At 39.9% G+C, this 25,765-nt stretch overlaps 1 protein-coding gene across 3 annotated transcripts; it reads left to right on the forward strand.

Annotated features, from left to right (window-relative positions):
• The first annotated feature begins 859 nt into the window (after positions 1 to 859).
• DIRAS3 (DIRAS family GTPase 3) lies at positions 860 to 5,896 on the forward strand. 3 transcript variants are annotated; one of them, XM_009249158.3, is made up of 2 exons: positions 860 to 1,333; positions 4,490 to 5,896. In XM_009249158.3, exon 2 carries the CDS (start codon positions 4,555 to 4,557, stop codon positions 5,242 to 5,244), a length of 690 nt encoding a protein of 229 aa, XP_009247433.1. In that variant the 5' UTR covers positions 860 to 1,333; positions 4,490 to 4,554; the 3' UTR covers positions 5,245 to 5,896. The 3 variants fall into 3 exon arrangements, with proteins under 3 accessions (XP_009247433.1, XP_009247438.1, XP_063567975.1); XM_009249163.4 differs by having other exon boundaries at positions 860 to 998; XM_063711905.1 differs by lacking the exon at positions 860 to 1,333 and adding an exon at positions 3,835 to 3,958.
• The last annotated feature ends 19,869 nt before the right edge of the window (positions 5,897 to 25,765 follow it).

The following is a 25,765-nucleotide window of genomic DNA, read 5'->3' on the forward strand; positions in this document are numbered from 1 at the left end:
AGGTGTTACCGCCAACGACTAGGCCCATGGGGTACTGCTGTCAAAACCTGCTGCCAACAACTTCCACACACTCCCCAAAACGCTCGGTAGGCGGTGGTGCGCAGCTTTCAGTGCATCCGCCACCAGGCGCTCACAGGCAAGGGAGAAAGAAGCCAGACGGAGCTCGGAGATGTGGAGGGCAGACGCAGGCGCATTTGGAAGAGGGACTGGCGGTGGGAGGCGCAGAGGGAAAAAGGAACGACACAATCGGGCTTCCTAGCTGCTGGCGGACCCGATGGGGCGTCCTGCGAGGGTTCGGCAAGGGTTCTGCCAGGATAGTAGCAGTGCCCCCAAGGAGTGAGAGGCACCCGGGGCTACTGGAGCCAGACCCTCAACCCGCCCTAGTGGGAGGCGAGGAACAACGAAAGCCTCGTATTCCCATTTCTCTAATGGCTAATGACATTAAAGGTTTTCATATGGTTATTTGCCATCTGCATATCTTCAGTGAAATGTCCGTTCATTTCTTCTGACTATTTTCTAATTGGATTTTTAAGAATAATTGATTTTTGAGTTATTTACATATTCTAGATACTGGTTGTATGCCAGATATGTGGCTTGTAAATATTTTCTCCTAGGTAAACCTTTTCAGTATCGTTACAGGGTCTTTCACAAAGCAAAAGTTTTAAATTTATGGGGTCTAATTCATCAAAATTTCTTTTTACCGGTCATGCCACTAATGTCAATTTAAGAACCTTTTGCCTAGCCTTAGACAATAGTTTGTTGTTTTTTAAAACCGGTTTGTAATTTTACGCGTCACAGTTATATCTAGCCACTTAATTTTTATTTAAGAGTTTTTTTTTTTTTTTTTTGGCGAGGAGGAATCTATAGATGTCCTATCTTTTCAGTATCACTTGTGGAAAAGATTATCTTTCCTGCATTAAACTGCTTTTGGACTTTCGTCAAAAATCAGTTGGACCGGTTTTTGTTGGCAAAGTTTTGCCTGAAGCTTATTCCAACAGGTGAGAAAAAGTCCACACTTCAACAGTTTCTCCCCAACCTGTAACCCCACCTTGAACTTCTGGACTAGCCCCTCGATTGTTGTAGATGCCAAGCGGACCTCGGGCCGCTCTGCGTTGGGCCAGCCCCTTACGGCTGGTTTCTCACCACGCATCGCGCAAGCGGAATCTATGCCTGTTATCCACACTCCCTGCGCCCCCGCACCCCGCTCCTGTGCGCAAGTCGGAATATAAAACCGCGGAGGAGTGAGTTCTCGGGGTGTCCAGTTGGTTGCGCGGCAGTCTCTGCGAGCAGCGCATTTGTCTTCTAGGCTGCTTGGTTCGTGCCTCCGAGAAAGGTAAGTCTTTCTTTCGCTTTTTTAGGGGTACTTGAAAACAACAAGTGCCAGACAAAGCAGCAGATGCTATTGCGCAGTAGAAGTTTATGGGCGAGTTGTCCCTGAAACTGGCACCAGGTCTTTCTTGGCGCGATTACGCAAGAGCCACCCGCAGCCCTGCGGGCTCCGGGCAGGTCCTGCAACTGCACTTCGGATAGTCCCGTTGGGAAGCTAGCACTTTTTAATATAGAAGAACGAGGTTTGGTAAGTGTGCGAGCTTAAAGGTTGACACAGTGTCCACTATTACAGCTGCTTAGGTAGCTAGTGTTCAACAAATAATAGTGGAGTCATGTAGTGTGAAAGTAAGATTGAAATGGGCGAGGAGGGTAGCTGCCGCCACAGCCACCAGAGAGAAACCTGATCCTGCAGGTGCGTGGTGATGTCCATGAGCCAGGCTGGTGCCGCAGCAGCAGCGGCGGGACCTTGAGCTCGGCACGGCCGCTGGGTTTGGACGCCCTCTGGTTCCTGGAAGCTTTCACCTCCCCCTCAGCCTGAGGCCAGGTGGCCTGGGAAGGTGGAAGGAGTGTGGAGGGGAGGGGGGTCCACTGCCTGAGAATGAGAATTCTCTTCACATCTGGAAACTTCAGTTATCACGTGTGTCCTTTACCAATTTTCTTTTTCTTTTATTTTCTTTTTGATAGAGAAGGGGGTCTCCCTATGTTACCCAGGCAGGTCTTGAACTCCTGTGCTTAAGCGATCCTCCCACCTTGACTTTCCAAAGTGCTGGAATTACAGGCATGAGCCACCGCGCCCGTCTGCTTTACCAATTTTCTATGAATGAATTTGTACATACATCCCCTAGAGCAGGAAGTAATGTAAAACAGAGTAATTAGTAATGCACATTTCCTAATGTGGGATGTTGGTGGCCAAGAGATATTTGGTCTTTACAGGAACTCTTGATACTAACATGGAGTTTATAATAGTTGTGGACAGTGCAGAGAAGGCTAGGATTTCTGTGACTAGAGAACTCTTAGTGCGTGAAGACCTGAGGAAAGCTGGATTGTTGGGTTTTGTTAATAAATAAGATGTGAAAGATTGCATCACTGTAGCAGAAATCTCCTAGTTTTTTAAGCTAAATTCTATTAAAGGTCATCATTGCTAAAGGAATTGTGCCCAGGATTCGGATAGCTGATGTCATTACTTAATATTAGATGATATCAACTAACCACATCTCATAGACTAGAACAAAGTGCTAGATTTTACCTGAAAGCTGCAAAAATGAATGGTTTAGATATATGTATGTATTTATTTTATATCAATTTCAAATATTTATTGTATTAACCTCCCTGGCCCCCTTTAATCAAGAATATAAAATCATCTACTTAAATTTTGCCACTTAAGTTTAGAACACTCTTAGAATCACACTATCTTAAAGAAGCCAGACTAGAATTAGAAGCAAGTAAGTCTGAAGATATAACAACCAGCAACAACATTTTTTTTTTTCAAATGAAAACTCTAATATGGGGTGGGTATGTTGTGTCACACCTGTAATCCCAACACTGGGAGGCTGATGCAGGAGGATCACTTGAACACAGGAGTTCAAGACCAGCCTGGACAACATAGCAAAACCCTGTCCCTACAAAAAATAAGAAAATTAGCTGGGCATAGTGTCACTTGTCTGTAGTCCTAGCTACTCGGGAGGCTGAGGTGAGAGGATTGATTGATCCCAGGAGGTTGAGGCTGCAGTGAGCCACGATCGCATGACTGCACTCCAACCTGAGGGACAGAGCAAGACCCTGACTCAAAAAAAAAAAAAACCACCACCAAAACTCTAATATGGACATATTACTCTCATGGGACTTGAACATTCTAAAAAGGGTCCTTTTCCCCAGTACTGGGACAGTATGTGTTCAACTACGCAGCCAGCAAGAAAGGCTAGTTTATATACGGAGTGTGCTATTCACAAAAAGCCTGTCTTCTCTTTCTGGTATTGTACATGACACAATCGTAGCTGTACCTGAAGAGAAGTGCATTTTAAGGACCATCATCACCTAAAAACATGTATAAATGTCTATACTTAGTGCCACAGGAATGACATTGCCTTGTACTACTCCTGCCTCTGTCCAGAGGCCAGCTATGTGGTCTGTCTGGACGGTGCCTAGAACTTTTTCCATCTGACCTAGGATGCTTCTGAAGCAGTCCCCCTGGGCAGCTGTCTGGTATTTAGGATATACCTATGAGAAAAGTTTCTTACAAACATAATCTACTATGTTTATTCCTGAACTCAAGAAGTTCATTGACTGTTCAAATCCTGAAATTTCCTCTATTTCCATAAGGCTGAATTAAAAGTACTTTGTTAAAGGTAGTAGCCATGGCAAAAGAAAAACCACTGTTCTGTAGAAAAACTCATTCAATATTTACAATCTTTTCTAAGCAGAGATGAGATCCTGAAAAGAAAGGTTCATATATATATATATATATATATATATATATATATTTTTTTTTTTTTTTTTTTCAACTCCACTGTCATTGTGACTAAGGATTCATGAACTAAGACCCCTCCCTCAGCTCTTGGTGGCACATGGTGACAGCATGCTCAGAGCAAAGGTGCTCCCCATGCCTCTTCTGGGGCTGCGCTGACTGCAGGTACCTCCCCTGTCTACATCCCACACCACTAATGCCAAAAACCCCTCCTTTCCCCTGTACTGACGACTCTGTAGCTTTAACCAGGGCGGCGGTGTCACTCTAAATGTCACCTTGGCATTCAGCCCCATAGAGTGGGGAAAATTCCCTCATCTGTTTCTCTTTGACTGTTCAGTCCTCTTCAATTAAAATCTTAATTTTACAAGCGAGGAAATGAGAGGAAGTGTTTCTTGTAGGGGTGTAGTGAGAATTTAATAAAACAGTTTAAGGAAAGAAAACAAAAGGTAGTATTGTTGCACTTTCTAGATGGTAAAAAGCAAACCACCATGTCTGTTTAATATATATCACCTGCTGGTCCCTCGGTCTAGCAGGCTGAACTGTGTGCCTGGGAATTTTCTTCTCGCTGTGTGCGCCCCTTTACGTCACAGGGTGGACTCTCTCCAGAGTCCTAGTGGAGCAGCTGGCCAGGCTGACGTGATCTGACAACATTGTAGGTTACCACTACCATCTCTTACCGTCTCACTTTCTTCCTAGGGGTCTCCTGCTGCCAGCTAAGTGTGGGAGAACTTGTGCACGTATCTCCCCTCCGAATCCCAACGATGGGTAACGCCAGCTTTGGCTCCAAGGAACAGAAGCTGCTGAAGCGGTTGCGGCTTCTGCCCGCCCTGCTTATCCTCCGCGCCTTCAAGCCCCACAGGAAGATCAGAGATTACCGCGTCGTGGTAGTCGGCACCGCTGGTGTGGGGAAAAGTACGCTGCTGCACAAGTGGGCGAGCGGCAACTTCCGTCATGAGTACCTGCCGACCATTGAAAATACCTACTGCCAGTTGCTGGGCTGCAGCCACGGTGTGCTTTCCCTGCACATCACCGACAGCAAGAGTGGCGACGGCAACCGCGCTCTGCAGCGCCACGTTATAGCCCGGGGCCACGCCTTCGTCCTGGTCTACTCAGTCACCAAGAAGGAAACCCTGGAAGAGCTGAAGGCCTTCTATGAGCTGATCTGCAAGATCAAAGGTAACAACCTGCATAAGTTCCCCATCGTGCTGGTGGGCAATAAAAGTGATGACACCCACCGGGAGGTGGCCCTGAATGATGGTGCCACCTGTGCGATGGAGTGGAATTGCGCCTTCATGGAGATCTCAGCCAAGACCGATGTGAATGTGCAGGAGCTGTTCCACATGCTGCTGAATTACAAGAAAAAGCCCACCACCGGCCTCCAGGAGCCCGAGAAGAAATCCCAGATGCCCAGCACCACTGAGAAGCTGCTTGACAAGTGCATAATCATGTGAGCCCTGAGCCTTAAGAGCCAGCTCTTCCTATCCTGTAGCGTGTAGAAAACGTGGACTCATTTCACTGTGTTACATGTACATGGTTGATTTTGTGCTGTTGTTTGGACTGTAACATCCATATTGTCAATAAATATACCTTGTAAGTGGATAACTTTTCTTTTTCCCAGGCCAGAGAATTCAAATTGTTAAAACATTGGCGTTTGAAGAGGAGAACAAAAAGTAGCATGATGTATTTTAAAGTAAGGCCTTTAGTAATGAATTTAATGAGAGAAAATGTTTTGAAAAGAACAAAATATCAAAATGAATAGAAAGAAAAATTGGAAGGTGTCCTTTTGGTAACCCTATTATTGTGTATTACCTTTAAACATTTCACATCCTGTAAGTGTTTAATCATATCTTTTAATTGTGTATTTAATTGTTTTCACAACAAAAGCTTTTGATAAATTGCTGCGTGACATATACTAAATAAAAAAATGAATATGCTATAGCTGATCATTAGGGGTGTGGGAGCAGAGAAAATTGTGAAAGTGGAACTCTTTCACTAAAGATGTTAGTAGTTTCCCATGTCATTTCAAAATGTTTGAGTATTCTGCATAGCAGTTTGTAAAAGTGTAACAGCTTCTTAACTTAATAAAGCTTTTCCTGCATGCAATCAGTTGTAAGAATTTGTCTCACCAGAAAACAAAACATTGCCCATTGTATTAAAATTTAAACCATATCTGTTAAAAGTTTCCAATAAGAACTTCACACATGGATGTTCTTGCCATGTTGAAATTATCCAGTATGGGAGGGAGGTGTTTTAGGGAGGTCTCTGCAATGCAGAGCTGTTTTGTGTCTTCCCTGGACTGACATCCAGAAGAACTCCAGGCATCTTTGAGGAAAATGGTCACAGTGTTGCTGCCTCAGAGGAAGCAGGTGAAAAGGAAGCCTCTGCCTTCTGCCTCTTCCTATATTCTGAAATACTGGATATAGGCAATAGGAAGCAGAATGAAAGACAAGGGGAGGAATGATATTTGAGAGACTCCCCCATAAGGGAGTTTTTAAAGAGATTAATTTTATATTTGAACATAATTTTTTGAGCGAGGGAATAAAGTATACATATCCTTGCTTTTGAGAGGTTTTTTTTTTTTTTTTTTAACTTGGGAGAGGTTCAGGGGAGGCTCTTAATCTAGTGATTTTTTTTCCCCACAAAATATTATTGAACAAATATCTGTTGAACAATGTATGTGTTTCTAGAGGAGAAGCACATTGTTGAGAAGGAATCATAAACATGATTTCTTTTCTTTTTTTTTTTTTTTTTTTTTGAGACGGAGTCTCGCTCTTTCGCCCAGGCTGGAGTGCAGTGGCGCTATCTCGGCTCACTGCAAGCTCCGCCTCCCGGGTTCACGCCATTCTCCTGCCTCAGCCTCCGAGTAGCTGGGACTACAGGTGCCCGCCACCACGCCCGGCTGATTTTTTGTATTTTTAGTAGAGACGGGGTTTCACCCTGTTAGCCAGGATGGTCTCAATCTCCTGACCTCGTGATCCGCCCGCCTTGGCCTCCCAAAGTGCTGGGATTACAGGCGTGAGCCACCATGCCCGGCCATAAACATGATTTCATGGTACTATAGAGAGTTTCAAGCTTAGAAAATCTATTCAGTGGCTCCTTTTTAAATAATTATTTTAAAATGTCCCTATTCATTTTCATAGCAATTATTCTCAACCACTTGGAAAATACCCAAATGGTTCTACCATATAGCTTTTTATGAATTCTTTTCCTAAAACCCAATTCTTTGCTGAAGTACCTAATGGAGTAAATCTACTTCTAAAAGAAAATACTCTGCCTTGGTTATTCTCCAGGATAATTCTCCTTCAAAATGTATTGCATTTATTGTTGCTCCTAATAGGTGAGCAAAGGGATTATTAAAATTCAAGTGGCAAATACTAACCTTGAGAAAGGGAAGAACATGTTTTTAATGTTATAAGTAATAGTTAAAAAAAGAATTTTTGTTCCTGGGGTAACATCTTTATATAAGTAGGTAGTTGAGAATGATTTTATTTTCCATTAAAACTTGTGCTGAATAACAGGATTTTACCCCTCTACTTCTATATTTGCCCAAATAGGAAAAATAGAATAATTACATTTTTTAAGACAATCTAATTACAATATTTTTCCCTCCCAATAACCAACTAAATACATCAAAGGTCTCATGTTTCAGTTCAAATCAAATAACATGCATTAACTTTACAGTTCTCTGACTTCTAAATACCTTTGCTCTTGCTACTTCTGAGCCTTAAACACTTATCAACAGGTTGGATTCCAGCCAGGGAATCAGAATATTTTTGGATCATCCAATATGCAGCTCGCCACCTAGACATACTTAGATATACTAGAATTTCTTTCTTCCCAGGATGCTTAAGAAACAGTTTCATTTTCATGACCAGCAAGGGCTTCAGGAAGCATCCTACCATAGGGTCCCTGGAAATGAAACCTGAATCTGCTCATGGCTGGGGTGGTCTCCATATTAAATTCGGTCACTGGCACTCCCTTGGCAGACATCTGGTGGGCAAACACAGCTGCGGGGTACACCACAGGGGGTGTGCCACTAGACATAGTCACAAGGGTGAGCTGTCTGTCAACCTCCTCCAGAAAGGCAGGATCCAAGTTTTTGCCAAACCACAGGGCGTGAGGTTGTGGCAAGCCCCTGCTCTCTGCCTCTCACACCTGGCAAGTTTCTCAACTGGGATTCTGGCATCTTGAGTTCCAGGTCCTGGAGCACCTTCTCCTCACAAAGGTGGACCAACCGACTCTCATAATTCTCAGACACGACTCCTCAAGAGGTACATGGAGTTTAACATAAGCTACGGTGGATTTCCAGAAGGTTCTTGGCGCCAGCCCTGGGTGTCGTCCATGGATGTTCTGTCATGATCATGCCCCAGCGGCCCTGTCCACCCAGCAGGGCGTCATATTGGGTGGTGGTGAGGTGCAGGGCTGGGCTCCTGCTCGGCCTGACCTCCCACCCGCAGTGGGGAGCTCCCGCACCAGGAAAAGCGTGGGCAGAGGCCCAGGAGCTGCCAGGGCCTGGGGTGACATTTTCCCCATGACCTCCGGCTTGTCTGAAGGATGGAACCCCACTTACCGCAATAACATCAGCCCCTGAAATGACGACCACGTACTTTGCTTTTGCAAAAAACTTCTGAAAATCTGCCATGCTTGAACTGGGAGGAACCATTGTCTGGCAAATCTTGGTTTCTGTGGTGGCCAGAGGCTTCAGGCCACAAAACAGCTGGGAAATTAATGGGCTCGGGACAATGTGGAGAGGTTAGCAGGTTTTCTTATAGTTCTGAGTCATTCATTCATTCATTCATTCAGAGACAGGGTCTCACCTTGTTGCCCAGGCTGAAGTGCAGTGGCACAGTCTTGGCTCACTGCAGCCTCCACCTCCCAGGCTCAAGCAATGCTTCCACCTCAGCCTCCCAAGTAGCTGGGATTACAGCCACCATTCCTGGCTACTTTTTGTATTTTTTGTAGAGATGGGGTTTCTGCATGTTGCCCAGGCTGGTCTAGAACTCCTGGGCTCAAGCAATCTGCCTGCCTCAGCCTCCCAAGTGCTGGGATTCCAGGCGTGAGCCACTCTGCCCAGCAGTGGTTCTGATTCTTGCGTGGGCAGCAGGAGGTGGGGGTGGGGTGGAGCAGCTCAAAGTCCTGCCCCCAAATAAAAATATTTTAAGATAGCAAATATTTATAATCTACACGCCAATGTTTCCGAACTGTAGAACGTATATAATCTTTCTACACGTTGACATGCTCTTACTTTCATCCTCACAGCTATCCAATAAAAAAGATACTGTTATGCCTATGTTACAGATGGGGGGACACTGATAAATGTCACAAAACCGGTGAGTAGCAGAGCCAGGATTTGAACCCAACTGTTCTGCTCCAGGTCAGTGCTCTTGACCACTGTAGTACATTTCTTTTCTTTCTTTTTTTTTTTTTTTTTTTTTTTGAGACGGAGTCTGGCTTTGTCGCCCATGCTGGAGTGCAGTGGCGCGATCTCGGCTTACTGCAAGCTCCGCCTTCCGGGTTCACGCCATTTTCCTGCCTCAGCCTCCCGAGTAGCTGGAAGTACAGACGCCGCCACCACGCCCCACTAATTTTTTGTATTTTTAGTAGAGACGGGGTTTCACCGTGTTAGCCAGTATGGTCTCAATCTCTTGACCTCGTGATCCGCCCACCTCGGCCTCCCAAAGTGCTCGGATTACAGGCGTGAGCCACGGCGCCCGGCCTGTAGTACACTTCTTCTCCAAGATGACTAGTCAAAGGGCAGAGGAGCTCACCTTTCTGTTCTCTATTCATATTATGCCAAGGTGGAAAATGAACCTTCCTCAGAGTTTCTCCCGAATCCCAGATGGGAGGCAAAGAAGCAAGTCAACAATTTAACATGCATAGGGTGTTTTAGAAACAGGGAAGATAAGCACCTTTAATGAGGAGTGGGAAATATTTTCCCTGAAGAGATTATGTGACTGGAATCTTGTAGGTCTAGTAGGATTGGTTTAGGTAGGGTGGGTGCAGGTGAGGGAAGGAGAGGAAGATATTTCATACTTCAGGCAGACAGGACAGTGAAAAAATCACAGACAAAATGTAGGGTCTGAGACATCACAGCATGATTCCGGAAATGGATGGAGGAAATTGTGGAAGATGAGCTGGAGAAATTAGAGTTTAGAATTCATTCTTTAGAGCTAATGAGGAATTAGGAAGGGATTTAGGCAGACTTGATCATACTTGCATTTTGAAAAGATCACTCTAGAGCCTCTGTGGGAATGGAGAAAGACAGGTAGACCAATTAGAAAACTATTAGAATCATCCAGGAATGAGATTTTGAACAAATGCTCTGGCCATTGCCAGAGGGAACAGAGACAAGGGGATGGACTTGAGAATTACTTAGTAGGGAGAATGGCCAAAGCTTGGTGATGTGTTGGAGTTTAGAATAAAGGGAGAAACAAGGTGACTGCCATGTTTTTGAGTGGGATTCCTGGGTGGGTCATGAGGTCATTGACCAAGTCCAGAAATGCACAAAGAAGGCTCAATTTGGGAGAAAATCTATTTGCACATGCACATGTGGACAATAAATTACATTCTAGATAACAAAGTTGCAAGGTGTTTATGAGACAACCAGGTGAAGGTTTCCAGTGCAAACTGGACTGGGATTAGAGACTAGAGACCATGATTTGTGAGTTTTCAACATATGGTGATGGTAAGGCTGTGGAGGAAGAGAAGAGGAGGCAAGATGAAAGTGTTTAGGGCAGAATCTTGGAGAACAGAAGCACTGAGCTACTGACAAAGAGGAAACAGTGAAGGGCACTTTGAAGTGACCAAAAGATAGGAGGAAATTCACAATGTACAGCAGTAAATACTGAGAGAGAAATGTGTTTCAAAGAAAAGCATGTAGTCCATCATAGCAAAAAAGTAATAATATGAGGATTAGAAAGTCTTGTTCATACTTAGCAGAGATTTCTGGTCCAAGCCAAGAGAGAGAAGCCTCGTTTCTCCCATATACTGTCTTACAACTAAAATAACCCTGGAAATAGCATAACAGATTAGCAAAGGAAAATACTTAAAGGTGGGAAAATGTGGGCGATCTAGGAACCTCAGGATGTAAGGAATGCTATGACAGTGAATTCTCTGGGTATCCTTATTGTGTCCGTGTATCCTGGATAGGACACTGCAGAAACCCCCAGGCTAGAACCACCAATAGATGTACACATGCATGAGCATGCGCATGCGTGCGCGCGCACACACACACACACACACAGTGCTGACAAAAGCATGTTTCCCCTAGCCAAGAAAGGACAAATTAACAAGAGAAAGTCTTTTTGGCAATATCTGTGCTACTCCAGATAAACAGCAACGACAAAACCTCTTCTATTCTTCCTCCACCAAGAGGAAGATTGTCTTCCACCACACTGTACTCTTCCCTGAAGACGCAGATGCTAATGATTTGATTTCCTCTTCTGGTACTGTTACCAGCAGGACAGAACAGGAAACTATAGAGGCTGTCAACCTAAATGACAGAGAGAGGCTTTCTAAAAGAAAATTATGTTTATTTGGGAATAGAGCATTGCAAAGGGAATATACATGCAATAGTAAACTATTTGTATATTTGAAGTAAAGGAAGACAAAGGTTTCTAAAGAAAAAAGAAATGAGGAGCATTACACAATTGTTCTTGAAATAATTATCCTTGGCTACAAAGATCAGCGACAAGTATGACACCAGCCTGAGGTTGGACAGACAGTGCTGGTCATATGTCCTGCAGAAGTATTTTTTTGTGTGATTGTGATGGCCTTCGTGCCAGGTTGTGTTTTTTGTAGAGATTTTTTTCTGTTATTATCAAGCATACAAGCATGAGAACCCTCTCTTCATGGCCTTCCCTAGCTCTTATTTGCCAGAGTTCTCTTAACTTTGGTGACACCATTTTGGCCCTGACAACTTTTGCAGGGCCAAGGAAAAACTTCCACCTTGTCCTCTAAAAGTTCCCTGAAAATCAGTTGACAAATGGCAGACTAATAGCCAGAAATGCATACATATTTATTAATGTGCATGGGAGAGAATCAGAGTGTTTATTAGTTTGTTTTCATGCTGATGATAAAGATATACCTGAGACTGGGTAATTTATAAAGAAAAAAGAGGCTTTATGGACTGCTAGTTCCACGTGGCCGGGGAGTCCTCACAATCATGGTGGAAGGCAAAAGGCACGTCTTTCTTGGTGGCAGTCAAGACAGAATGAGAGCTAAGTGAAAAGGGAAACCCCTTATAAAACCATCAGACATCGTGAGACTTATTCACTACTATGAGAACAGTATGGGGAAAACCACCCCATGATTCAATTATCTCCCACTAGGTCCCTCCCACAACACATGGGAATTATGGGAGCTATAATTCAAGATGAGATTTGGGTGGGGACACAGCTAAACCATATCAGAGTGATTACTCCAACCCCCCAATGGGGCACAGAAGCTTACATACCCTTTTTCATAGAGGAGGGAGGAGACAGGGGCCCACCTTGCATTTGAAGGGAGAGAGAAATGAGACAAGTTAGAGAGATCTTGATTCTAGGGTTTATTTTTGAGTCCTTGCAATTCTTAAAAGCACGCAACATACTCAACTGCCATATTTTGGGAAATCATTTTCTGCACCCCAACAGAGCTAATCCTCTATTTCAGATTCCTTCTATCCCTTCCTTGCTGGTAGGGTAGTGTGGTGGTAAGTGGTAATGTGGTAGCTTGGACCTGGCTCAGTGCCGAGCCTTAAAACAATGTCTTTTGACTAATAATCCAGTGTTGTTTTTGCCCCTACACCAGACTAACCCTCTAAGAATTGTAAGACTCAGTCCTCACCTTCAAGTAGCATCATCAATCAGGAATCAGAAGAGTCACATTTCATAATTTATTCCCAACTTTACAATTTTTTAGCCTTATATCTAAAATGAGCTGATCAGGGAGTTCATGCTCTGAATCCCTTTACAGGTTTGTGTCAGTGGCATCAGTGAAAATGAATCAGGCTATGCAAGCTGGAGCTACTTAATACTTCCCTCCCTCTCTCATCTCATCACTATGGCTCACTAAGGAGCTGAGCTAATACCCCAATAAGGCAGTATGAGTTTGCACCCACATTTTCTGGGAAGAGTTCTATAGAACTGAGAAGGAAGTTCAACTTTCAGTCCACCCTTCTGCAAAGAGGCAGTGTGAGCACACCACTTCCATTGAAAATACACACCCACTCGGCCCTCAAACTACATGTCAGTGGAGATAATGCCTGGTAAAAAAGATTACATAGGATCTAGAGTCTTCCAAATGTCTAGAATACCACAGGAAATCACTCATCAAACTAAGAACCCAAACTAACTAACTAAATAAATAAGTAAATAAAAATCACAGCTTAAATGAGAAAAGAAATGAACAGGCAACACCAAGATGAATTCCAAGGTGTTGGAATTATCTGAAGACAATCTTAAAGCAGCAATTATGAATTCTCTTTAACAAATAAAAAAAGAGAAAACCTTAACAAAGAAGTAGAAGTTATAAAAAGAATCAAATGGAAACTATAACACTGAAAAGTACAATAATCAAAATAAAAATATTGCTAGATGGACTCAATAGTAGAGTGGAGATGACAGAGAAACTACCATCAGTGAACTTGAGGACAGATGAATATAATTTACCCAATCTGAACAAGAGAGAGAAAGTAGAACAAAGAAAATTAACAGTGTCGCAAGGGCCAACATTCATATTATCAGAGTCCCAGAAAGAGAAAAGAAAGAGAGACTAGCAATTTACAGGGGAATACAGCTGCTGTCAAGGTGGAGGTGGGTAATGGAGGGGCACTGGATCCATTACACTTTCTTTTCCCCATACTGCTGCTCACTGCCCCCATCCCCTATCTTTACTAAACTCTGCTTGGATTTTTCCTTCTCTTAATAAAGTCACATATTAAAATTCAAGGCATTCTTCAGGACTCAACAAATGCCAAATCTGTTGAAAGCCTTCCTTGCTTTCCTTAATGGAACTTGGTAGCACCTCTCTCACCACATGCCTCTAACTTACATTGAACTTTAGCTTGGACCTGGCTCAATGCTGAAGCTTAAAACAATGTTTTTTGACTAATAATCTGGTGTTGTTTTTGCCCCTACACCAGACTAACCCTCTAAGAATTATAAGACTTATTCCTTGCCTTCAAGTAGCATCATCAATCAGGAGTCAAAAGATTCACATTTCATATTTTACTCCTAACTTTACAATTTTTAGCCTCACGTCAGAACAAATCATTTCTCTCAGACTCAATTTCCTCATCTTTATAACGGAGGATAAAAAGTTCTTCTCTGTCTGCCACATCATGTGACTAGGAAAATGGAATAGAATTTGCATGTGAAAATACTTTGTAAAGTATAAGAAAAGTGCAAGTAAATAATTTTAAATCAGGTTAGGTGAAAGAAAGAAGTGTTATTTACATTTATGGATGTGACAAGTTTCTACTTGCAGACTTTTTGAAAGTTGGCAATTCTGAGTTGAGATTTTGGCCAGAGCCCTAACATTTTTGTACAGGAGTTGATAATAATTTCACAGAATGTTCTCCCCTTTCGACATTTGTTAAATTTCTATTACATTTCAGAATGTTTTCTGAAGATAAAACATTTCATAGTTAAGGTGTGCTTATGCCTTTTATTAAAATATTATCTCCAGAGTTACTTCCAAATTTTTTATGGTAACATCTTGAATAACTATAGTATAATATCACAACCCAGAAATTGACATGAATACAACCTATCAATCTTATTCAGATTATCACCAGTTTTATATCCTTGTGTCTGTATGTGTATGTGCATGTATTTAGTTCTATGCAATTTATCATATGTCACAATTTATGTAATTACCACCACAGTTAAGATACAGAACGATTTCTTGTGCTACTCTTTTGTAATCACACTCATATCCCTCCCCCTACACTTTGAGCCCTAAACACTGGCAACTATTAATCAGTTCTAGTATATCTATAATTTTATCATACCAAGAAGGTTATATAAATGGAATCATGAAGTGTGTAAGCTTGTGGGATTGGTTTTTTTTCACTCAGCATAATTCCTTTGAGATTCCCTCAAGTTGTGTGTATCAATAGTTCATTCCTCATTATTGCTGAATGATGTGGATGTGCTGTCGTTTGTTTAATCATTCATCCATTGAAGGACATCTGGAATGTTTTCAGTTTTGGCTACTACAAATAATACTGCTATAAGTGTCCACATGCAGGTTTTTGTGAGAAAATAATATTCATTTCTCTGGAATAAGTGCCCAAGAGAACAGTTGCTGGATCATATGGTGGTTGCATGTTTAGTTTTATAACAAACTGCCAAATGTTTTCCAGAGTAGCTAAATCATTTTACTTTCCCACAGGCAATGTGTAAGTGATCTAATTTCTTTGCATTGTGACGACCAGCATTTGGTGTTGTAATTATTTTTTTTAATTTTAGCTATTTTGATAATTGTGTAGTTATGTCTTATTGTGTTTCAATTTTTGTTTCCCTAATGGCTAATAAAGATGAACATCTTTTCACATGCTTATTTATCATCTTTATATATCCTCTTTAATAAAATGCTTATTTAGGGGTTTTGCCCATTTTCTAATTGGATTGCTTGTTTTTTATTTCTGAGTTTTTAGAATTCATTAAACACTCTATATTTTATTCCTTTTTCAGATATCTGATGTTCAAATGTCTTCTAGTTTGTAGGTTCTGTTTTCATTCTTTAACAGGGTCTTTCACAGAAGTTTTAAATTTGATGAAGTCCAATTTATCAAATTTTTCTTTAAGGATTATGCTTTTGGTGTCAAGTCTAAGAAGTTTTCACCTAGATTTTGAAGATTTTCTCCTATTTTTGTTAAGTTTTATAGTTTATGCTTTATATTTAAGTGGATGATCCATGTTAAGTTAATTTTGTATAAGGTGTGAGGTTTAGGTTGAGTTTGTTTTTTTTTAAGTTTTTTTTGCCTATGGATGTTTAATTGTTCCCAAACCATTTATTTAAAAGACTATTGTATTAGTCCATTCTCACATAGCAGTAAAGAACTACCTGAGACTGGGTAGTTTATAAAGAAAAGAGGTTTAATTAACTCACAGTTCTGCAGACTGTACAGGATGCATGGCTGGGGTGGCCTCGGGAAACTTACAATCATGGCAGAAGGCAAAGGGAAAGCAGGCACATCTTCACATGGTAACAGGAGACAGAGAGAGAATAAAGGGGGAAGTGCCACACACTTTTAAACCATCAGATCTCGTGAGAACTCACTCCCTGTTATGAGAACAGCAAGGGGGAAATCTGCCCCCATGATCCAATCACCTCCTACCAGGTCCCTCCCCAAGCACTGGGAATTACAATTCAAGATGTGATATGAATCTCATCTTGAAATGTAAATCCTCATAATCTCCATGTGTCAAGGGACAGCCCAGGTAGAGGTAATTGAATCATGGGGGTGGTTTCCCCCATGCTGTTCCCATGACAGTGAGTGAGTTCTCATGAGATTTGATGGTTTTATAAGGGCCTCCTCCCCATTCACTCAGCACTTCTCCTTCCTACTGCCTTATGAAGAAGGTGCCTTGCTTCCGCTTCACCTTCTGCCATGATTGTAAGTTTTCTGAGGCCTCCCCAGCCATGCTGAACTGTGAGTCAATTAAACCTCTTTCCTTTATAAATTACCCAGTCTTCGGCTGCTTTTTTTTATAGCAGTATGAAAACAGACTAATACGCATATCAACTATCTTCCCTACAGTGAACTGCTTTTGCACCTAGTGCATGCTTTTGCACAGTTAATTGAACACAATTGTGTGTGTCTATTTCTGAGTTCTCTGTTCTGTACCATTGATCTATGTGTCTATCTCTCCACCAATTTGACATTGTCTTGATTATTTAGCTTATATAGTAAGCCTTAATATTAGGTAGAGTTATTTCTGCCACTTTTTTTGGGAGGCTGAATAATGGCCCTAAAACTATCCAGGTCCTAATACCTGAAACCTGTGAATGTTCCTTATACAGTTGGCCCTTACATAACATTAGTTTGAACTGTGTGGGTCCACTTATAGGTGGATTTTTCAAGATAAAGATATTGAAAAAACTTAGGGGGATTTCTGAAAACTTGAAAAAAATTGAAGATGAACCACACAGTCTAGAAATATCAAAAAAATTAAGAAACAGGCATGTACTAAATGCATAAAACATTATAAATGCTAGTCTATTTGATTATTTGCTACAATAAAATATACACAAATTTATTATAAAAAGTTAAAATTTATCAAAATCTATACAAACAGACAACTTACAGTTGAGAGAAATGTAAACAAACATGGAGATACAGTTGATACGGTTTGGCTCTGTGTCCTCACCCACATCTCATCTTGAATTGTACTCCCATAATTCCCACGTGTTGTGGGAGGGACCTGGTGAGAGATCATTTGAATCATGGAGGCGGTTTCTCCCATACTGTTCTTTTGGTAGTGAATAAGTCTCACAAGATCTGATGGTTTTATCAGGGGATTCCACTTTTGCATCTTCCTCATTTTCTCTTACCACCACCATGTAAGAAGTGCTTTTTGCCTCCCACCATGATTCTGAGGCCTCACCAGCCATGTGGGACAGTAAGTCCAATTAAACCTCTTTTTTTACCCCAGTCTCCAGTATGTCTTTATCAGCAGCATGAAAATGGACTAATACAACAGTATTCAATCGTAACAGCATAAAATTAACTATAGTACATAATACTTTAATAATTTTGTGGCCACTTCCTGTTGCTATTGTTGTGAGTTCAAGTGTTGCACCCATCCACTTAAAATGTTGATGATGCTAAGCATCTCCATGTGAGCAGTTTGTGTCTTTCCAGTAAATTGCCTATCACAGTAAAAAGTGATCTCTTGTGGTTCTCATGTATTTTTTATCATGTTTGGTGCAATACCATAAATAACACCATGGGAACTATATGAAGTGTCACTAGTGATGCTGGAAGAGCTCCTGAGAAGCAGAGAAAAGTCTTGACATTACAAAAAAAAAGTTGAATTGTTCGATATGTACCATAGCTTGAGGGCTGCAACTGAGACCTCTATCTGCCATTTCAAGATAAATAAATCCAGCATAAATAAATCTGTTGTAAACAAAGAAAAGTACACTTGTGAAGCTATTGCTTCAAGTGTGAAAACCTGTACTTTCTGTAAAACATCTTTCTCATACTGAAAATCCAATTTTTATGTGGGTGCAGGATTGCTATAAGAAAGGCATACCTATAGACTCTAATGTGATTTGAGAAATAGTAAAGTCATTATATGACAACTTTAAGGAAAAAGAAGATGAAGGATCTAAAGTTGGAGAATTTCATGCCAGCAAAGAACAATTTGATAATTTTAGAAAGAGATTTGGCTCTAAAAATGTCAAGGTTACAGGAGAAGAAACTCCTGCTGACCAAGAGGCAGCAGACAAGTTTCCAGATGCCACTAAAAGAAGAGAAAGGAAATTTGCCTGAACAACTTCTCAATGTAGACAGAAGTGTTGTATTCTGGAGGAAAAAAATGCTGCAGAGGACATTTATTAGTAAGGAAAAGAAGTGAACACCAGGATTTTTGGCAGGAAGGGATGAGCTAACCCTACTGCTTTGTGGAAATGCAGTTGGGTTTATGATAATGACTGCTCTTCTCTATAAAGCTGCTAACCTCCAAGCCTTGAAAGTAAAAGATAAACACCAGTTGCCAGTTTTTTTATTGTTGTACAGCAAGAAGGCCTGGACAATAAAGGCCCTTTTTCTGGATTGGTTTCATTGATGCGTTGTCCCTGAAATCAAGAAGTCCCTTACCAGTTAAAAATTGCCTTTTAAAGTTATTTTAATACTGGACAATGCCCTTGGCCACCAGAACCCCATGAGTTCAACACTGAAAGTTGTGAAATGGTCTCCTTGACTCCCAAACACAACATCCCTAACTCATTCTCCACAGATGGGTCATGAGGACCTTTAAGGCTGATTATACATGGTACACTATGGAAAGGATTGTCAACTCTATGGAGGAAAACCCCAACAGAGAGAACATCATGAAACTCTGGAAAGATTACACCATTAAACATGCCATCATTGTTACAGAAAAAGCCATGAATGTCATCAAATCCAAAGTGATAAATTCCTGTTGGAGAAAACTGTGTCCAGATGTTGTGCATGACTTCACAGGATTTACAAAAGAGCCAGTCAGTGGAATCATGAAACAGATTGTGGATATGGTTAAAAAGGTAGAGGATGATTTCAAGATATGGATCTTGGGGAAATTCAAGGTCTAACAGACACTACACTAGAGGGATTAACAGATGATGACTTGATGAGTGCTTCTGAACTGGTGCCAGATTATGAGGAAGAAGATGTAGAAGAAGCAGTGCCAGAAAACAAATTGACATTAAATTATCTTCCACAACAGTTCTGATTATTCAAGACCTCTTTTGATACTTTTTTTGGTGATGTAGATCCTTCTAATGGGCATTAAAACTAAAGCAAATGGTGAAAGAAGGATTGGTATTATAGAAGCACTTCTAGAAAAATGAAAAAGCAAAAAAGTCAGGAAGAAATTATGTTCTATTTCTGCAAAGTTACCAGAGAAATAAAAAAGCAAAAGAGTTGACAGAAATTATGTTGTATTTCTACAAAGTTACACTGACTGTGCCTGCCTTTCCTGCCTCTTGCCTCCCCTTCCACCTCCTCTTGTTTTTCTACCTCTGACACCCCTGAGACAGCAAGTGCAACTTCTCCTTTTCTTCCCCTGAGACAGCAAGTCCAAATGCTCCTTTTCTTCTTCCTCCTCAGCCTGCTTAGCATGAAGATAATGAGGATGAAAACCTTTGTGTTGATCCACTTCCACTTAATTTATAGTAAATATATTTTCTCTTTTAAATAATTTTCTTAATGACACTTTCTTTTTTCTAGTTTATTGTAAGAACAAAATATATAAAAATGTACAAAATACGTGTTAATCAACTATTCATGTTATCAGTAAGGCCTCCATCAAGAGTAGGCTATTAGTAGTTAAGTTTTGGGGGAGTCAAAAGTTACATGCAGGTGTATTCCTAAGTATTTTCATTTATTTATTTTTGCAGCTATTATAAAAGAAGTTGAGTTCTTGATTTAATTCTCAGCTTGGTCGCTATTGGTGTATAGCACTGCTACTGATTTGTGTATATTAATTTTGTATCCTAAAATTTTGCTGAATTCATTTATCAGTTTTAGGAGGTTTTTGGATGATCTTTAGTGTTTTCTAGATATACGATCATATCATCAGCAAACAGCAGCAGTTTGACTTCCTCTTTACTGATTTGGATGCCCTTTATTTCTTTCTCTTGTCTGATTGCTCTGGCTAGGACTTCCAATACTATGTTGAATAGAAGTAGTGAGAGTGGCCATCCTTGTCTTGTTCCAGTTCTCAGGGAGAATGCTTTCATCTTTTCCACATTTAGTATAATGTTGGCTGTGGGTTTGTCACAGATGACTTTTATTACCTTAAGGTATGTTCCTTCTATGCCAATTTTGCTGAGAGTTTTAATCATAAAGGGATGCTGGATTTTGTCAAACGTGCTTTTTCTGTGTCTATTGAAATAATCATGTGATTTTTGTTTTTAGCTCTGTTTGTGTGGTGTATCATATTTACTGACTTCGTATGTTAAACCATCCCTGAATCCCTGAAAGGCCTCTACAAGGAAAACTACAAAACACTGCTGAAAGAAATTATAGGTGACACAAACAAATGGAATCACATCCCATGCTCATGGATGGGTAGAATAACTATTGTGAAAATGACCATACTGCCAAAAGCAATCTATAGATTCAATGCAATTCCCATCAAAATACCACCATCATTCTTCACAGAACTAGAAAAAACAATCCTAAAAATCATTTGGAACCAAAAAAGATCCCACATAGCCAAAGCAAGACTAAGCAAAAAGAACAAATCTGGAGGCATCACACTGCCTTACTTCAAACTATACTATAAGGCCATAGTTACCAAAATAGCATGGTACTGGTATAAAAACAGGCACATAGACCAATGGAACAATATACAGAACCAAGAAATCAAGCCAAATACTTCCAGCCAACTGATCTTCAACAAAGCAAATAAAAACATAAAATGGGGAAAGGATGTCTTATTCAACAAATAGTGCTCAGATCCTTGGTAAACCACACGTAGAAGAAGGAAACTGGATCCTTATCTCTCACCTTATACAAAAATCAACTCAAGATAGATGAAATACTTAAATCTAAGACCTGAAACCATAAAAATTAATTATAGAAGATAACACTGGAAAAACCTTTCTAGACATTGGCTATATGCAAATATTTCCTGACCAAGAACCCAAAAGCAAATGCATCAAAACAAAGATAAATAGATGAGACTTAATTAAACTAAAAAGATTCTGCAAAAAATGGAAATAATCAGCAGAGTAAACAGACAACCCACAGAGTGGGGGAAAATCTTCACAAACTATGCTCCTGACAAAGGACTAATATGCAGAATCTACAAGAAACTCAAACAAAGCAGCAAGAAAAAAAACAATCTCATCAAAAAGTGGGCTAATGACATGAATAGACAATTCTCAAAAGAAGATATACAAATGGCCAACAAACATATGAAAAAATGCTCAACATCACTGATAATCAGGGAAATGCAAATTAAAACCACAATGCAATACCTCCTTACTCTGCAAGAATGACTATAATAAAAAAATAAAAAAATAATAGATGTTGGCATGGATGTGGTGAAAAGGCAACACTTTAACGCTGCTGGTGGGAATGTAAACTAGTACAACCACTGGGAAAAATAGTGTGAAGATTCCTTAAAGACTAAAAGTAGATCTACCATTTGAACCACCAATCCCACTACTGGGTATCCACTCAGAGGAAAATAAATCATTACACAAAAAAGATACTTGCACATGCATGTTTGTAGCAGCACAATTCACAATTGCAAAAATATGGAACCAGCCCAAATGCCCATCAGTCAACAAGTGGATAAAGAAAATGTGGTACATATATACCATGAAATACTACTCATCCATAAAAAGGAATGAAATAATGGCATTTGCAGCAATCTGGATGAAATTGAAGACCATTATTCTAAGTGAAGTAATTCAGCAATGGAAAATCAAACCTTGTATGCTCTCACTCATAAGTGGGAGCTAAGCTTTGAGGATGCAAAGGCAAAAGAATGATACAATGGACTTTGGGAACTCAGAGGAAAGTGTGGGAGGCGGGTGAGGGATAAAGGTGTACAAGTACAATGTACACAGCTTGAGTGATGGCTACACCAAAATCTCAGAAGTCATCACTAAAGAACTTATCCATGTAACCAAACACCCAAAAACTACTGAAATAATTTAAAAAATGGATATATGCAGATTTTCTATTGTGCAAGGTGCCAGCACCACTAGTCCTCACATTGTTCAAGCATCAACTATATAGGAAAAGGGACTTTGCAGAGGGGATTAAGGATCTTGAGAGATGGGACAATTATTCTTTATTATCTGTGTGCGTCGTAAATGAATTATATATGTCCGTATACAAGGGAGGCAAAGGAAGATTTTACTACAGAAGAGGAGAAGGCAGTATGACTATGAAAGCGGAATTGGAGTAATGCACCCATGAGCCAATGAGGCCAGCATCATCTAGAAGCTGGAAGAAGCATGAAAAAGATTCTCTCCTGGGGCCTCCAGAAGGAAACCATTGCTGTCACACCTGGACTTTAGTCCAGTGAAACAGAATTTGGACTTCTGGCCTCCAAAACTGTAAGATAATAAATGTGCATTGTTTTAAGTCACCAAGTTTGGGTTAACTTATTATATCAGTCACAGGAAACTAACACAAAATTTCTTCTTCTTTTTTCAAGATTGTTTGAACTATTCTAGGTTTTGTGTTTGTCCATATAAATTTTAGAGCAGTTCATCTACATTTACAAAAAATCTTGCTGGGATTTTGATGGTAATTACATTAAATCTATAGCTCATTTCCGAGAGAACTGACATCTTTACTATGTTAAGTGTTCCAATCCATGAGCATAATATGTCATGTCACTTATTTAGGTCATCTATAATTTCTTTCATAAGCATTTTGTAACTCAGTATGCAAATCCTGCATGTCTTTTATTGTGTTTATAATTATTTCATTTCCTTTAGAGCAATTGTAAATAGTACTGTGTTTTAAATTTTGGCTTCCAAATTTTTGTTGTTAGTATATAGAAATACAATTGATTCTTGTGTGTTGATGTTACATCCTGTGGTGGTTGCTAAACTCAGTGATGTGGTTTGGCTATGTCCCCACCCAATCTCATCTTGAATTGTAGTTCCCATAATCCCCACATGTTGTGGGAGGGACCTGGTGAGAGGTAATTGAGTCATGGGGGCAGTTATCCCCACGCTGTTCTTGTAATAGTGAGTGAGGTCTCACTAGATCTGATGATTTTATAAGGGGCTTTTCCCCCTTTGCTAGGCACTTCCCTCTCCTGCCATTATATGAAAAAGGATGTGTTTGCTTCCCCTTCCACCATGATTGTAAGTTTCCTGAGGGCTTCCCAGCCATGCAAAACTGTGAGTCAATTAAACCTCTTTCCTTTATGTTACCCAGTCTTGTGAAGTTCTTTATAGCAGCATGAGCACGGACTAATATACTTAGTTATTAGTGTTAGGATGTTTTTTGGAATTTTCTACATAGAGAGTCATATTATCTAGAAATAGTAGCAGTTTAATTTCTTTCCTAATTATTGTGACTTATTTTTTGGCTTTATTTTGGTAGGTAGAAATTCCAGAATTATGATGACTAGGAATGGTGACAGTAGACATTCTTGTCTTAGCCCTGATCTTGGGTGGAAAGCATTCAATCTTTAACCACTATGTGTGATGTTAGCTGCAGTGTTTTTGTAGATGCCCTTTATCATGTTGAGGTAGTTCTCCTTCATTACTAATTTGCTGAATGTCAGACTTTATAAAGTGCTTTTTCTGCTTCAATTGATATAATCATGTTGTCCTTCCTTAGCCTGTTAATGCAGTGAATTACATTATTGATTTTTAAGTGTTGAACCAACCATGTATAGCTGGAATAAATCCTACTTGTTAACAGAGTATAATTCTCTTCATATATTACTGGATTCCATTTCCTAATATTTTGTTGAAGATTTATGTCTAAGTTCATGAGATATACTGGAGATACTGCGTGAGAGTTTTTTGAGGTTTTTTGGTACTCTTTTTGTCTGGTTGTGGCATCAGGATAATACTGGCCTTATGTAAAATGACTCAGGAAGTGTTTCCTCTTTTTCCATTTCTTGGAGTAGACTGCGTAAAATTGTGTTAAATCTTCTTTAAATAGTTGGTAGTATTCTCTAGGGAAATCATTTAGGCCTGCAGATTTATTTTGAGGGAAATTTTAAATTACAAATTCAATGTATTTAATGGTTTAGGACCATTCATATGTTTCATCTTAGATGATTTTTGGCAGTATGTGTTTTTTGAGAAATTCGTATGTTTCTTCTAAGTTGTTGAATTTGAGCATAAACTGTGTATATTATTCCTTTACTATCCTTTTAATCACTATAGGTTCTCTAGTGATAAGCCAGTTTTTATTTCTAATATTGATGATTTGTATATTTTTTCTTTTTATCTTTGTCAGTATTATTTTAGGTTTATATATTTTATTGAATTTTTTGAAGAACTACCTACTGGTTTAATTATGTTCTTATTTTCAATTTCTTCGATTTCTGCTCATTATTATTTCCTTCCTTAAACTTGCTTTCAGTTTCTATTATACTTTTTCTAATTTATTGAGGTAAAAATGTAAATTTTTGATTTGAGACTTTTAATGTAAGCATTTGGTGCTATAAAATTTTCTCTCAGCAATGTTATAGGTGCATCTTACATATTTTGATATATATTATATTTTCAATTTTATTATGTTCTATGTATGTTTTTAACATCCTTTGACACTTCCTTTTCAACTCATAGATTATTTAGAAGTATTTTGTTTCATTTCCAAGTGTGTAGAGATTTTGTGGATAATCTGCCACAAGTGATCAATAAATACACAGTACACATGCAATGAATAAAATGAGAGACATGCATAAATAATTACAATACAGTGTGGTAAGTTATTTTGATGGTAATACAGCAGACTATGAATGCAGAGGAAGGGCAGCAAACCCAACCTACAGTAGTAGGACAGAGGGGTATGTGGTGCAATCAAGGAAAACTTTGAGGGTGAAGGCTATATAGGTTAAGCTATGAGTAATGGAAAAATCTAAAATGACAGTGGCTTAGGTGAAATAGAAGTTTATTTCTTCCTCATAGGCAAAAAGTCTGTAGCTAGTCAGTCTAGGACTCGTGTGGTGCTCCAGTGTCAAGGATCAGACTCTTCCTATCTTCTTTCTCCACCCACTTTGCTTCTCTTCTTTTCATGATTCAAGAAGGTTGCTGAAGCTGTAACATCACTCACACATTCCAGTCAGTAAGAAGGGGGAGAATGGAAGAGCACTGTTCTTTCCCTTTATGTACATTTCCTTTAGTTGTACTCATCACTTCCCCTAAACGTCCCACTGTCAGAATTTAGTTCATGCCCTTCTCCTCAGGTTTCAGGGAAGTGGGCACATATCTTCAGAGAGGTTGGCACATATATCCTTTATCTTCTTAGGATAAAGAAGATATGTGCCCTGCCAAGCTAAGGGTTTTGTTACCATGGAAGAAGAGAATATATGTGGATACAGTTAGCGGTTTCTGTCACAAGAAACCTCCCAAATCTACATTATATACTTCTGTAAACTCTATTAACCGAAGAAGCCATTCCTTATTACAATTCTCAGTTCAGACTATCTCATCTCTTTAATCACTATGGACATGCTTCATGGAGTGGAGACTGCAGCAACACAAGAGGAGATATAGCTGAATTGGCCAAGACTCTTTCTCTCCATGGATCTCAGCTTCATTGACCATAATACAAAAGTTTGG

The sequence above is a fragment of the Pongo abelii genome, chromosome 1 (assembly GCF_028885655.2).
Source record: "Pongo abelii isolate AG06213 chromosome 1, NHGRI_mPonAbe1-v2.0_pri, whole genome shotgun sequence".
Classification (NCBI taxonomy): Eukaryota; Metazoa; Chordata; class Mammalia; order Primates; family Hominidae; genus Pongo; species Pongo abelii.